The sequence below is a fragment of the Phaseolus vulgaris genome, chromosome 5 (genome assembly GCF_000499845.2).
Source record: "Phaseolus vulgaris cultivar G19833 chromosome 5, P. vulgaris v2.0, whole genome shotgun sequence".
Classification (NCBI taxonomy): Eukaryota; Viridiplantae; Streptophyta; class Magnoliopsida; order Fabales; family Fabaceae; genus Phaseolus; species Phaseolus vulgaris.
The window spans coordinates 28970623-28987410 of NC_023755.2; the positions used below are offsets into that span (position 1 = coordinate 28970623).

At 34.8% G+C, this 16788-nt stretch overlaps 1 protein-coding gene across 1 annotated transcript; it reads left to right on the forward strand.

Annotated features, from left to right (window-relative positions):
- Nucleotides 1-14531: 14531 nt before the first annotated feature.
- Nucleotides 14532-16329, forward strand: LOC137835375 (cyanidin 3-O-galactoside 2''-O-xylosyltransferase FGGT1-like). Its single transcript, XM_068643856.1, has one exon. It carries the CDS (start codon nt 14624-14626, stop codon nt 16049-16051), a length of 1428 nt encoding a protein of 475 aa, XP_068499957.1. The 5' UTR covers nt 14532-14623; the 3' UTR covers nt 16052-16329.
- Nucleotides 16330-16788: the final 459 nt, after the last annotated feature.

The window sequence follows — 16788 nt, forward strand, 5'->3', positions numbered from 1 at the left end:
TTACTTCCTATTGCTTTGGAGCTTTGCCTTGGATGTCAGGAAATATAATTATTCTTGTGTTTTCGCTCTTTCACTGCACAAGAACACGTACAGGTATAGGAAAATGATACAATGACAACCTTATTCCAGTATACAACTCTTTTTCTTTACCTAAAATTTCAACTTTTTGTATGAAATGACAAAAATATCCTTTTTTATATCATAAATGAAGAGTTGTATAGTGGAGCAAGTTGTCCATATATCATTGCTCTTTTCATTTTTAGGTTATTTTCCTGTGAGATGAATTATTTATTATAGGTTATTCAGTAGGCAAATAACGGTTCATTTTTTTTTAATACCCTTAGAAGATTGTTTTAGCTTCTGTTACTCTAGGGAGATGGGACCTATAATTTCTTTTTACGTTTCCTAATTTCTTGGATTAAGGTAACTATTGGTTGAATAATATAACGTCCGTTTCAGAAACTTCTTTTTTCCAGTTTAACTAAATTTAAGCTGCTTGCAGATCTGCTTCAACTAGAATCTTGAGGAACATTTGTTCTTGAATAGTCAAACCTATCCAGATCAGGAGAAAAAAAATGGTTCTTTGATTTTATTTTCTAGTTTTTATTTCAGAGTGATGATAGATTCTGTCCCAAATTATAATTGGAAAAATAATATTTTTTTCTCAAATAGAACAATTTTAAAATAACCATGATATATTATTGATAATCCATTTTTTTCTACACATTTTTCTTTTAAAATTACATTGATTAAATCACAATTATAAATCTCTGTCTTTTAAATGTGTTATTGGCAAAAGTAACATTTCTTTTGTTTTACATGTTTGACAAGAACTCACAAAGACGAGAGTTGTAGGTTTTGGATGACTTGAGGGATGAAACATTCGTTTCAATTGCCTTTGGATATTTTCATAGATTTCATTAAGAGGGGACTCAATAATGTCTTTGAAATGATAAACGGGGATTACAGCTTAAACCATTGTTCCATATTTTGTTAATGGCATGGGATAAGACATTGTTTTAAGGTCACTCTACACCATCAAAGGTTGGATTTACCTCAACCTTTCGTTTTGCAAACTGCCATCCTTTATCAAATGTCACTTTTTTTTATCAATCCGGATGGATAGTGCCTAGGCCTCTAGATTATAAGACATCTTTTTCCAAAAGGGAAAATAATTAATTGATATAATACGTCTTTTTCTAACCATAAGACACTTTTCCTTTTCCCCATAGGTCAAAAAACCATAATTCTTTTCTTAAACAAACATACACAGCAACAACAAAATTGGATGCGGAGTACTCAAATTTTGGTTACCCCACAAAAGTCGGTTCTTTTAACAGTACGGGACAAATTTTCTTTATTATCACTAAAATGAAGTCGTTTTTCAAACTACTACGAGATTGAGAAAGTTGTTCTAACATAACACAAAATTATTGTAAAGAAATTACATTAATGTTTTAAGATTTTATTGTAACAAAAACAAGGTGACACAGAAATTGTATTTTATTTTTATTTTCTTACAATAAAATTATGTTATCACATAACATATTAAAAGCAACTCTATTTTGTTAAAAAGAAAAAAAAAAGATGACCCTATTAAAAAACCCACAAAAGTCTCCACACATAGACCAATGACTTATCTCTGCTACGAATAATTGTTTTAATTTTATACTCCTAAAACGGCACGCAAATTACTTATCTCATTTTTCTCTATTCATAAAAAAATTAACACATGAATTAAAAGTAGCTTTTACTTCTATATATTCTTTCTAATAAAAATTTATCGTTAGTTACTTTTGTAAATATATATGAATTACTTTACAGTGAAATCACTGATTTAAATAGGTTTTGGATTGGATTGTCACAATTAAAAGTAGTTCGCGACAGAAATTATAAACATAAGCGGAGTCCAACTTGTTAAGAAGCTCCTCACTTTTATGTGATTTTCTCTCACTTCTTTTCCAAACTCATTTTTCACATTTCTCCATATATAAACTTTCACTAGGGCAAAAACGCTAGTTTACGATAACTAATATATTGCATTTCACTCTCAAATAGTATCCATCAAAACATAGTAACATTTTTAAATTAAATCAGGTAAATAAATGGTGATTCCTCTTACAACTGCTTTCTATTTAAATCACAGAAGGAATAGACGATTATTGCGGGGTCTAACTGTCGTCTATCATTGTATAATATATAGTGGTTTTCATAAAATCGTTGTATATTGGGATGCATTTAGAGATAGACGACGATTTTACCCTACAACTGCCGTCTATAGCCCTGTTATTACCCTAATTAAGCCCGCGCTACTTACCCTTTTGTTCTCTACGAGTCCATTTCTTTTTTGCGCTCTCTCCATTTCATTTCAACTCTCTTCATTTACTGCCTTTGTAAGTTCTTCCATTGCTTATTCTTCTGCTTTCGTTCTCTGTTTATTCTTCCCCCACCCTCCACCCTCATTGCTCATTCTTCCATTGACATTGTTTTAGGTTCTTGTGTGCTTTCTTCACCACTGTTCTTGTTCGTTTCTCTGCTTATTGATTCCACCACCGCGCTCCGCTTTTGAGCTGCCCTCCACATTGTCGTCGTTGCCCTCCACCGCTGTCGTTGCCATCACCACCGTCGCTTGAGATTGGTATTACAGTAAATGAAGATGAATATTCCTTGTCTGATGTGATGCTTTAATGTAGCGTACGTAATCGCACGTAATCGTAATGAAGAAAGAGAGGTTTTGATGAATCCTAATTGTAGAGAAAAATAAATATAAAAGAAACTTTTATTCACTTGTATATTAGAGAGTAAAATACATGGTGTATATATAAGAAAAAGATTAAGACCTAGCTGAAACAAAAAATGAAAGTTGGGCCAAACAAACAAAGCCCAATAATTTAAAATAGAAAATAAATATATTAACACCCCCCCTCAAACTGGGGAGTAGATATTTGTCAGGCCCAGCTTGGATTTTAGAGTAGAGAATTGTGCGGAAGCAAGGGGTTTGGTGAATATGTCAGTAACTTGCATTGCAGAAGTAATGAGCAGTAGTTTGAGGAGACCAGAGTTAAGTTTTTCACGAACTATGTGACAATCAATTTCGATGTGCTTGGTTCGTTCATGAAAAACTTGATTGGAAGCTATTTGAAGGGTAGATTTGTTGTCACAGTACAGGGTTGCAGGCTGGGAGAGAGGAAGATGTAAATCCTGAAGGAGGTAAGACAACCATTGTAACTCACATGTGGTGGTGGCAAGGACTCTATACTCGGCTTCAGAGGGGCTGCGGGAGATAGTTGGCTGCTTCTTTGATTTCCATGATATTAGGGAGTCTCCTAAGTAGATGGAATATCCAGTGACAGATTTGCGTGTGGTAGGACATGTTGCCCAGTCAGAGTCACTAAAACCACAGAGGTGAAGTGAACTAGTATGAGAAAAATATAGTCCTTCACCAGGGGTGCCCTTGAGGTAACGCAAAAGACGTGAGACAGCTTGCTGATGATGAGTTGCGGGTGCAGATATGAATTGGCTTAAATTGTGGACAGCGAAGGCGATGTCTGGTCGCGTGTTGGTTAAGTAAATTAGACGTCCAAGGAGTCTTCTGTATTGGGAAGTGGCATCAGCATCGAGAGGTGAGCCTTGGTCGAGAGAGAGACGGGAGGTGTGAGTCATAGGAGTGGCCACAGGTGCAGAGTCAAGCATGCCAGTTTCTTGAAGGAGATCAAGAGTATACTTCCGTTGACTTAAATGAAGACCAGTACTGTTGTGAGCAATTTCCAGTCCCAAAACGTAGGTGAGATTACCTAAATTTTTTATCTTGAAGTGATGGTGAAGGGATGCAGTAATTGTATTGATTTCCTCCATGTCATCACCAGTTAAGACCAAGTCATCAACATAAACAAGAATAACAGTGAGTTTATCATTATTATATTTAAGAAAAAGAGAGTGATCAACAACAAAAATAAAGTAATTATTTGATAAAAGAAAAGTAGAAAGTTTGGCGTACCATTGGCGACCAGCTTGACGAAGGCCATACAAAGACCGTTGAAGCTTGCAAACATGCTGGGGAGAAGGAAGAGAGAGGCCAGGTGGGGGGGTCATGTATACCTCTTCATGGAGATCACCATGAAGAAATGCATTATTGACATCAAGTTGTTTTAAAATCCAATTTTTGGTAGTGGCAATAGCAAAGAGAAGGCGGAGGGTAGTGAGTTTAGCAACAGGTGCAAAAATGTCTAAGAAATCAAGTCCTTCAAGTTGGGTGAACCCTTTGGCAACAACTCTAGCTTTCTGGCACTCAACAGTGCCATCAGAATGGTATTTGATTTTATATACCCATTTACAACCAATAGTTTTCTTTCCTGGAGGGAGAGGGGTAAGTTGCCAAGTATTGTTAGCAGCAAGAGCTTGAAGCTCATCTTGCATGGCAGATTGCCAAGAAGCATGTTTGGAGGCTTCGTTATATGTCTGAGGTTCAGGATGAGAATTGATAGAGGAAATAACATTTCTAAAATTGGAAGATAAGGAATTGTAAGACAAATAATTATGAATAGGATATCTACTACTTACAGTGTTGGTTGCAGTGTGGAAATTTGCAAGATAGGCAGGTTGTCGGTGAGGACGAGCTGATCTTCTTGGAAATTGGGGTGAGATGCTTCCTGGAGATGCAGGCGGTGATAATTCTGATGGAGGTGCAATGTTGAATGCAGGAGTAGAGGCACTATTTGTTGGAAGATCATAGGATAATGAGGCTGGTGGAGGGACAGTATTAGGTGCAGGAGTAGAGGCACATGGCTCGACAGGAGGTGCAGTATCAGAAAAAAAATCAAAAGCAGAATTATATGCATTAGAAATAGGGAGAGATAAAGTGTTAGGGTCCTTAGGCAAGCCACTGTCCAATTTATATGGAAAGTGGTTTTCATGAAAGATTACATGTCTTGATATCTCTATGCTATGAAACTTTAAATTTAAGATAATATAACCTTTTGTATTTTGCGGGAAGCCAAGAAAAATACCTTTGATAGATCTATCATCTAATTTTTTCCTATGTGCAGTAATGGTACTAGCATAACAGAGACAACCAAACACTTTTAGAAAGGAAATGTCATATGGTTTTCCAAACAACTTTTCATGAGGAGTGATGTTATTAAGTAATGGAGTAGGAATAACATTTATTAAGAAAACAACATGATTTACCGCAAATTCCCAAAAAATAGGATGAAGATTTGCTTGAAAAAGTAAAGCCCGGGTTACATTTAGTATGTGTGGATGTTTACGTTCTACAATGCCATTTTGTTGTGGTGTTTCAACACAAGATTTTTTATGTATAATTCCCTTTGAAGCATAAAAATTTGACATAGCAAACTCAACACCATTGTCAGTACGAATTGTTTTGATATTAGTTTTGAAATGATTTTGAACGAAAACAGTGAAGTTAATGATGTGCTGACACACTTCAGATTTGTTATGCAGCAGAATAACCCAAGTATAACGCGAGTAATCATCAACAATAGTCAAGAAATAACGAAAACCTTGCATAGAAATTATGGAACATGGTCCCCAAATATCAAAGTGTACAAGATAAAAAATAGCAGAGGTAACAGTATTACTTAAAGTGAAATGACGTTTTCTCTGTTTTGCACGACTACAAGTGTCACATACATGATGAGTATCAACAGTAATAAAAGAGTATTGTTTGCTTAAGACATGTAATCTTTCATGTGAAGGGTGTCCTAGTCTATAATGCCATAGTGTTTTGTCTGTGATATTACAATTAATAAAAGGAGCAAAACAATGCGGTTTAGAACGACTAGAAGCAGGCAAGGTAGTGACAAGGTACAAGCCAGCGGTGGCTTTAACTGTACCAATCCTCTCTTGGGTGATATTGTCTTGTATAATGCAGTGAGTTGAAGTGCATTTAAGTTGGTGTGTGAGTTTAGAAACAAATATTAAGTTTAATTGAAAATGAGGCACGTATAACACATCAGACAAATAAAACTTATCAGAAAAACGTACTAAACCAGAATATGTGGCATAAACAGTTTGGCCATTTGGAAAACTAATTAAGACAGGTTTAATTTTAGTATAAGTAGTAAAAACGTTCAAATTGTGACAAACATGATCAGTGGCACCAGAATCAATAATCCAAGATTCTTTTATAGAAGATAGTGAAGAGAGAAACTTACTTGTTGAACAATGCTCAGTATTGGGGATTTGATTAATTTGAGTGTGAGGGGCAAGATCCTCAAGGTTTTGCTGACGCAAAATGTTGGTAAGGAATTGACATTGTTGTGATGTAAGTTGAATCCCCTTTACATCCTGTTCTTTAGGAAAAAGCTCAGAAAAAAGTGTTAGTAGTAATCATATTATTGGCTTAGGATGTCCAATTGTTGAATTTGTAGCCAGGAGGGAACCCATGCTTTTCATTAAACATTGCCTAAAAGATTTTTAAAACCAATCAAGATTTTGAAAGAGAACAGAAAAAAATAACCAAGAACCGCAAAGAGGGAAATAAAAATCAGAGAGAAGCGCAGCAGAACTCTTCATTCGAAGAGCTCTGATACCATATTACAGTAAATGAAGATGAATATTCCTTGTCTGATGTGATGCTTTAATGTAACGTACGTAATCGCACGTGATCGTAATGAAGAAAGAGAGGTTTTGATGAATCCTAATTGTAGAGAAAAATAAATATAAAAGAAACTTTTATTCAGTTGTATATTAGAGAGTAAAATACATGGTGTATATATAAGAAAAAGATTAAGACCTAGCTGAAACAGAAAATGAAAGTTTGGCCAAACAAACAAAGCTCAATAATTTAAAATAGAAAATTAAATATATTAACAGTTGGTGTGTTCTTTTTTTTTAATATTTTTTTAGTATTTATAATAATTTAAATATTTTAGTATGTATTATAGTTTGTATATTTTAGTATTTATAATTTTTTAAGGTAATTATTATATTAATTTATAATTTGTTAATTTATATTATGTTAATTGTTAGAATAGAATTATTAATTTAAATTTGTTAATTTTATATTGCACGTATATTTATAATTTTTTTTATACGTGTTGGTATTGAGTTTGAGGGTGTTCAACCCTTGACAATTGTTTCCCGTATTAGAGACCCTTAGTTTCTGGTTTGAGATTTAATACATGTATTTGTCTACTACTTCTCCAAATGTAATTTTTTTAAACAATTTTTAAAAGGCAGAGGAAGTTGTAGTAACAATAATTGTATTGAGTCTTGAATTGTCCAAGTGGAAAGTTTGAGAAGAACAACTACTTTTTATTATTTCAGTAGTACATAACTTGTAATTGACATGTCATATATATTTTTACCTAATTTTGGTTCATAGTTTTTCGTGTTGTTCTTCGGGTGCATATTTGATTGTGGAGATTTATCACCACTTTCATTTCGTGCCACTTGAAGACCAATGCGAAATGCTGCCGAAATTTCGTTAAATATAAGGAATGTTGATTAAATTTATGTAATATTAAATTATAATAAAAGTGAATCTTCTCGAATGGCATAGGTTTATACTTATAATAAAAACGTGAGATTTCACATGCATTAGTGAACACCTCAATGACCATTATAGAACATAATGGATCGAGATTGGATTAACTTAGTTCATATAGGTGATGAGTACGAAAGAGGAGTAGAAGAATTTATACAACTTTACACCAATAGTAGTGGTCATGATGAAGTAAAATTTAAGTGTTTGTGCATTAATTGTTTGAACGGGAGGAGATTGGATGTTAACAAAATCAGGGAGCACCTTTTATGTGATGGGTTTTTACGATCTTATACAACCTGGACATGGCATGTGGATTATTAAATTTACCAAGTGTTTCCGTATCTGAAGAATATGTTCAGTCCACCATGGATACCATGGATGATGCAGTACATAATGAAGTACATGATGACCGATTGGAGGACATGATTCGTGATATTGGAGCTGAGTCTTTTGCAAAAGCGCATGAATATGGTAATATGTCAAGCAATGAAAGGCTCCATTGTATCCTGGATCAAGTAACTTTACACGATTATCGGTGGTGTTAAGATTAATGAATTTGAAGGCAATAAATGGGTGGGCTGATAAAAGCTTCACGAAATTGTTTCAGTTGTTGAAGAATATGCTTCCACAGGGAAATACTCTACCTAATCGTAATTATGAAGCCAAAGAGATTCTTTGTTCGATGGGTATGGAGTATAAAAAGATACATGCATGTCCTAATGATTGTATATGATACATGAAGGATTTTGAATTGTTGAAAAATTGTCTGAGGTGTGGGTTATCACGTTATAAGTTGAAACAAAAAGATGATGATACATATGAAGAGATGGACAAACATGGACCCCCAATGAAGGTTGTGTGGTATCTTCCCATCATTCCAAGGATAAAACATTTGTTTTCAAACCCAAATGATGCTAAGAATCTTAAATGGCATGCAAATGTGAGGAAATGTGATGGCATGTATTGCCATCTAGCTGATTTTATTCAATGGAAGAAATTTGATGACGAGTTTCAAGAGTTTGGTAAAGAGTCAAGAAATATCCGACTTTTTTTAGCTACATAACAGAATGAATTTGTTTGGTAATATGAGTATGAATCACAGTTCATGGTCTGTTTTACTAGTTATTTACAACTTACCTCATGGATTGTGCATGAAGCAAAAATACATGATGTTGTCTATGAAGATATCCGGTCCAAGATAGCCAGGAAATGACATAGATATTTATCTAAGTCCCCTAATTGAAGATTTAAAGTTAACGTGAGATTAGGGTGTTGAAATATTTGACAGATTTGCTAATGAAACTTTCAAGATGCATGTCATGTTATTTTGCACAATCAATGACTTTCCAACATATGATAACTTATCACGGTATAGTGTTAAGAGATAAAATTTAGAAGTTAAATTAAAAATATTAATTAATTAAATAGTTAAAAGATTCATAGAATTAAATATGTCTTTTAAAATATATAAATAAAAAATAAATTTCAAAAGCTATAAACTTATAAAAAAATATTAGCAGGCCTTGGGTCCGGCTATCCACCCTTTAATAAGGTAGGTAAATGTTTTTAACATACCAAATCGCACCAAAAAAAATGCCGAACTCACCACTTTTAGGACCGAAAAATTCCGAACTGAATTCAATTGTCTTTAATATAATATCCAAGTCTCTTCCATTTAAGGGTGATATTAATGGTGACAAATCTAGAACTCTCCTAAGGAAGTAAGTGTCTACGTATTTTTTTTACTTGTCAAATAAATATGCTGAGAAAATATTAAAAAAAATTGGAATATTTAGGTGTAACAATCTTTGGTTTTTTTCTTTTAAGGTTAAATATATTTTTCGTTTTTTATTATAATATAAAATTGGTTTTAGTCCCATGGTTTAAATTTTAGACCATCAAAGTACTTATTAGTATGAAAATGATTAGAATGGGCCATTTTGTATATGAAATGATGGTTAGTTTTTTTTAAAAAAAATTGTTAGTATTTTTTTTTCCAAAATTCATTGTTTTGATTGCATATTGATGCTCACTATAACTATTTTTAATGGATTGATGAAGTGGAACCTCAAATTGAATTAATTTTACACGTAAAATGACCTATTCCAATCATTTCCATACTACAAGCACTTAGATGGCCTAAAGTTTGGACTAGGGACGAAAAACATATTTAACCTTTTATTTTATTTCAAATATCATGTTTTTTTCATAAGCAAAAAATAAAATTAATGAAAGAGATATTTCAGGGATATCTCAACCTTTATACAAAATCAGCATTACCGAACCCCCAACATCCACCAAGGTTAGAGTAATACTCTCACAAACCATAAATAACAATACTAATCATAGCAAGAACAATGCAAAACCTTTTACCAATACCCCTAACAAAAGGTATTCTTCCTTTAAATTGTTATTCTCGAATTCCATATGGACTCTGAACAGTTCTGACACTACATTAATAGAGGCAATCTCCACTTGCTCCTTATGTCAATTTTTGTTGCATCTTCCATCATAAATGTTTATTCAGCTTTACTACAAAACAGAGTTGCATCTCAAAATCTAGACTTCTATGACATAACTTGAGCTTGTCTTGCATAACTAACATCCAGTCTCCCATCCTCCATTACTTACTCTGCATGACTTCATCTTGTTATCATGTTTGTAACAAGTTTACTTTCTTAGTCCTTGAATAATCTAAGTCAAATCTATATAGGCGAGTGTAAAGATATATTCAAGTCACTTGGATTACAAGATAAAATATAAAAATAAAATTGAAACAATGTTATTTGACTTGACAATATACATAATCACTACACAAAATCACTAAATTTGAGTGGGCCAAAAACACACAAAAACAGGGAAATACCGATGCAAAAGAAATATTTTCGTGAAATTAGCGTCCCATAGCTAATGGAAGCTATACTCATGGACACAAATACATTTGCGTCGCAATTGAAAGCCCACGCTATTTTGCGTAGGTTTAGCTAATGTAATTATTGTAGGCTAAGCCTACGCAAAACCGACAATATATATGAATATTAACTAATATATATTGTTCATTGCCAAACCTGTAAAATAATACTCCAAACCTAACTAATATGAATATGCATATGTAAATGGATCTCCATTCCAAACTAAAATTGAAATTTCAATTCTCTATAAATATAACATTTATATCTCCACATATGAATTGCTCAGCAAATTAAAATTAGACTTTAATTTCAATAATAAAGTTTGAAAATTTCTAAAGTAAAATTAAATCTGAACATAAATTAATTTAAATAAAAAATAAAAATTAAAAGACCAATACTATGGAGGATGAATCGCAGGGCCAGTTTAAAAACAAAACAAAATAATTGAAATATAGAACCCTAAAAAAAGCCCCAAATTGTTGAAACATCAATCACTCAAATTACGGTGCATCTCAACCGCTCACACCTCCACTACTTGTGTCTCCTGCGCTTTCTCCTCGTCGTCAGCAGCGTCACTTCTTTTCAAGATTGTGTTGTTGAAGATATCGTCACTGCTTGCAGTAGCAGTTGTCTTCGCGCTCGCCTCCTGTGGCCATCATTCGCGTCCGTCGTCGTTGCACTCCCTGCTGTCGTGCTCGTTGTCATCAAATCTCGCTTTTAATTTCGAATCTCGCACGACAAAGCTTCAAACGACCAACGGAGCTCAGATGACCACCATCTACCACCGCTCACCTTCAATGACACCATTAAGAAATCGCGTGCATCTTCGCGGACCTTCGCCGCAGCTTCACCTGTGACGATTTTGAGGAGTTGGTTTTGGAGAAATTTCTCATAGATTACGGTTTAAGTAGAAAAGGAAAGAGATTAAGATTTAAGCAGAGAAGGAAAGTGAGAGAATCTGGCACACTAAAACTTTAAGTGAGAACTGATATTTTTTGTATTATAATAATCTCTTGGACTAGCCTACGTGGATGATTAAAAATATTTGTCAATCTTACCTATGTCTAACTTTTGATATTCTAAAACTATTTTATTACAATGCGTCCGTCTATCCTCCGTTAAGTTCTCACATAATTTTCCATTTAATTTTAAAGTTTATAAAATTAATTGCGTAGGTTTGACCTTCGCAATTTATTTTTATTAAAATAATATACATTTATTGTCCACTTTTGTGTGGGTTAAGCCAACTTAACAAATATATTTCTTTTTTCTTCGACTTTGTGTCCATTAAATGCATGCTAATTTTTTAAAATTTATTTTTGTAGGTTTGATTTACAATAATAATTTTTACTTTTGGGTCAACGTAAATTTTTGGAAACTAATTTGAAATTTTTTTTAGTGAATTGATATGAAAAACACTTATGAAAATATATAGAATTAGCAAAATATTGTGTCTTAATCTTCTTTATAAATTAAGTATATATGTCAATTGTTTCAGTACAAGAAATAACTTGACTTAAGAAAATATTTGAACATAAGTAAAAAATACAATGTTGTAATTATTCCTTGTAGTAATAAATAAGTCATTATTATGAATATTCTATTTGAGAAACAATTGAATAGATTTAATGTGAAACTAAAGTTCTGTGTATAATTATCAATATCAATTGAATAAGATGTGAAATTTTTGCAAGTTATCATCAACTTATTGATATTCTCATGATTTTTTTATAATGTTTTTTAAAAAGAGAAGTTTTATGAATTAAAGAATAACAAGTTAAAAATGAAAATTTTGAATAATGTATTGTTATAATTGAGTTACCTGTTCATCAGGAGCCTAAAAAGCACTTCGCTAGTTTCAAGGTGTGGAGTCAAAAGTAGTGTTAACCTGATGTGGAGTTGTGTGTAGATAGCAGTGGTAGGAGAATTATGGAAACACAAGAACAAGAGGATTTTTAGAGGTGGAATGATAGATCATAATGAGATCTTTACTCTGACTCAATTGAAGGCCTGGTCTTGGATAAAGTCCAAAGCACATGGGATATGTTTCTCTTACTTTGATTGGTGTCTTGAACCACTGGTGTGTATGAAGTCTGTTAAAATTTTTAGGAGGTCTTTTTTGAGTTGTGGGGCTACGCTAGGTAGTTACATCTTGTTTGATAGGTTGTTTTAAGGACTTTTCGCAGTGTATCGAGGTAGGAGGTTGAACTTCTTATGGAGACCTTTTGTATACGGGTTGAGGTATCCCTGAAATTAGTGGTGGTCAAGGATTGAATTTTTCAAAATCCAATCTAGATCCAATCCAAATCCAAATAAATGGATTGGATTTAAAATCCATATCCATTTTAACTAGATCAAATTTATTTGGATTTTTTTAAAATCCATTTAAAGTGGATTAAATCTAGATTAAATCCACTTTGTTAATTAGATTAAATCCACTTTGTCAATTACATTAAATCCATTTTGATATGGACACAAACTAACTTGGCTCGAACTAGGCCTAAGACGACTAAACCTGGACGCAAACCAACTCGGCTCGACATCGACCCGGGTCCGCTTGCCTCGACATCGACCCGGGTCCGCTCGCCTCGACATCGGCTCACACGACTTGAAATCGGCCCAGGTCCGAACGACTCGACATCGGCCGGACTCGGACGGCTCGACATCGGCCCAGGCTTGCTCGGCTCAACATCGGCCTAGGCCTGCTCGGCTCGACATCAGCCCCGCCTCAGACGACTCGACATCAGCCCAAGCCTGCTTGGCTCCACATCGGCCCATGCCCGCTCGGCTTGAAATCGACCCAGTCCCGCTCGACTCGACATTGGCCCGTGCCCGGGCAACTTGACATCAGCCCGGGCCCGAACGATTGGACTTTGATCCTGGCCTGGACGACTTGACTTCAACTCGGACCCGCTCGGCTCGACATCGACCCAGGCCCGCTCAACTCGACATGGGGCTGGATCGGCTCGACTAGACATTGGCCTTGGCCAACTTGGGTCGATATCGGCCCCGACCGATTTGGGTCAACTCAATATCGGCCACTCAGCTCGACTTGGTCAAGGGTTGACTCGGCTCGACTTTGGCTCGGAACAACTTGGCTCGACTTTGGCCCATACCGACTCGATTCGACTTGGGCCCGGACGACTCGTCTCGACGTGGACTTGAGCCGACTTTGCTTAATTTGGGTCCGGATTGTCTTGGCTCAACCTGGATCAGGCCAAGTCAAAATACAACCCAAAATGCAATTTGGATAATCAAAAAATGTATCCAATCTATATCTAATCCATGTCCAATTAAATGGATTGGATTTAAAATCCAAAAATATTGATTTGGATTTGAGATAAATCCATTTAAATGGATTAAAATTAATATAAATTTGGATAATTATAGATTGAATTTTGTAATTTGGATTTTTGTCCACCCATACGAAATACCTCGCATTTATTAATTAGTTTTTTCTTGATAAATTTTTTTGAATTACTTTGTTTTTTACAATGCACATACCAGTACTAGCGTTATGTGCAAATTTTCTTTGAAAGTATAAAAGAAAAAAAATAACCGCTCCAAATTGTTGCTTTCTTTTAATATTTATCAATTTATCTTATAAAGAATAAAAGTAATGGAACCAATAGCGAGATCTTAAATCAGATAAAGAGTTCTTTAGCAACAAGTGTGACACTTGCCTTAATCTTAGATTGAGATATTAAGTCTGGTTTTTTAATTATGAATATTTCCATTATAATAATAAATAATTAAAAACAATATTAATAACAATAAATGAAATTATTAATAACTATAATCTTCTTTTATTTTACCACCAGTTACTTTTTAATTAAATAATTTCTCTTAATTTCTATCCTTTTTTTTGTTTCACTTGTGCGTACAAGTCAAAAGAATAAAAAAGTATGAATTTTGTGTGAAGTGAACTTGGTGCATCCATCTGATCTTCCAAAGAGCCTCTTCTAAGAAGGGTAACACAACATGGCTAGTTCTATCAAATACATTGACTATCTGTGTACGTGCTGGGTATTCTTTTCTTCGTCTCTTTCACATGAAGACACGGCACTACCAAACTAAGTACAATGATGACTTTGAGAATGTTGGTGACCTTAAATTACGAGGTATCTTTTGATATAGATTATAAATGGCCTAGCTTTCTCCACTTCATTCGAAGTGCGATCAGCAAATAACTCCAACAGCCATGGATGCTGCAAGTGCTGCTCCTTTGCATATAGCAATATTTCCTTGGTTTGCTATGGGACACCTCACCCCTAATCTTCACCTCTCCAACAAGTTAGCAGAGAGAGGCCACAGAATCTCCTTTATAGTCCCACAAAGAACACAAACCAAACTACACCACCTCAATCTCCACCCTCATCTCATCACCTTTATCCCCATCAAGCTTCCTCATGTTCATGGCCTTCCTCACCATGCTGAGACCACTTCAGACGTCCCCTTCTCTTTATTCCCACTTCTTACCACCGCCATGGATCGCACACAGAAGGACATTGAACTTCTCCTCAGGGATCTCAACCCGCAAATTGTTTTCTTCGATTTCCAACATTGGCTACCCAACTTGTCTCGGAGCCTAAGCATCAAGAGTGTCATGTACCTCATACTTCACCCATTATCCTCAGCATACCTTGTAGAAGATCCAAGACGAAGCCAAGGAAGAGAGTTAACTGAACTTGATCTAATGGAACCTCCTCCGGGGTTCCCTGATTCATGCATCAAGTTTCAGCCACATGAACTTCGGTGCCTCGTTGAAATAAGGAAATTGGAGTTTGGAAGTGGTGTTCTCCTGTACGATCGGGGATACAAAGGTTTCTGCTCGGCGGATGCAATTGGATTCAAAGGTTGCAGAGAAATTGACGGGCCATATGCTGAGTATCTTCAAACTGTGTATGGGAAGCCTGTTTTACTTTCGGGGCCACTTTTACCTGAGCCACCAAACACCACTTTAGAGGAAAAATGGGCTTCGTGGCTTGGGGGATTCAACCCGGGTTCCGTTATTTTCTGTGCTTATGGAAGCGAAAGCCCGTTACCACAAAATCAGCTCCAAGAGTTGTTGCTTGGTCTTGAATTAACAGGTTTTCCATTTCTCGCAGCACTTAAGCCCCCTGATGGATTTGAGTCTATTGAAGAAGCTCTGCCAGAAGGATTTGGAGAAAGGGTTAAAGGAAGAGGAATTGCATATGGAGGTTGGGTTCAGCAACAACTGATTTTGGGACACCCTTCTGTTGGGTGCTTCATAACACACTGTGGAGCTGCTTCTGTGACAGAAGCGCTTGTTAACAAGTGTGGGTTGGTGCTGCTACCACGGCTTGGTACTGATCATATCATGAATGCAAAGATGTTGAGTATGATCTTAAAGGTTGGAGTGCAAGTGGAGAAAGGTGAAGAAGATGGGTTGTTCACAAAAGAAAGTGTATGCAAAGCTGTGCAAACTGTTATGGAAGATGGGAATGTGGTTGGCAGAGAAGTCAGAGAAAATCATGCCAAACTCAGGAATTTCTTACTAAGTGACAATCTAGAATCGTCATGTGTTGATAGGTTCTGTCAACAACTACAAGATATTTGTTATAAGAGTCCTTATATCAACCCAACAATGAATTGCTCCTCTGCTTAGAGAACTTTCACCAACATAATTACAACTAATTCATCAAGTCTTCAGTCAATTCTCCCTTCTTATTGTTGTTTCCTTCCTTCCATTACAAGTTCACGGCCTCTCGGTTTGATGGACAAATGGAGTGTACCTACAAAATTCCCCATGATAAAGTCAGAATAAATTTTAGTCATGTAATCTCTAAAAAAAACACTTTCTTTACATATTTATGACATCTCTTATTTATAATGCAATGTATTGCGCCTCATGAATCTTATTGGAATTCTACTATTTATATTTTAATTACTAAATTCAGAACTTGTTATTACATTTTATTAATTACATAATTCAGAATTACTCTTGGACTTTGTTTATAATTATTTTGGGCCTTACTAAGATTTAGATTGAGCCTTGCTAGGGTGTTATGATCTTTGTGTACGAAGTTTTGTATCCAACAAGTTCTCTAACCGGAGTTGTTTGAGTACAAGAATATTTTTTAATGGAGGTTATTTAACGGAGGTAAGTATAATTTAGGAATTGTTTTAACAATTTTTTTTACCAAAGATTAATAATAAATTTAATTAAAGTTTGTTAAATTTTAAAGGTATATTTCAAAATTTCAAGAAAATTCTCTAAACTTTTAATTCACTTCTCATATTTTATTTCTTTTTTTTCTTCTCTTTACCCCTAAACGCTCTCATTTCCCTCTTTTTTTCTTCTCTTCCCTCTCATATATTAAATTGGCACGGGTAAAGAAATAG

Coding starts and splice junctions, on each gene's coding strand:
- LOC137835375 (XM_068643856.1), top strand. CDS start 14,624: ATGGATGCTGCAAGTGCTGCTCCTTTGCATATAGCAATATTTCCTTGG.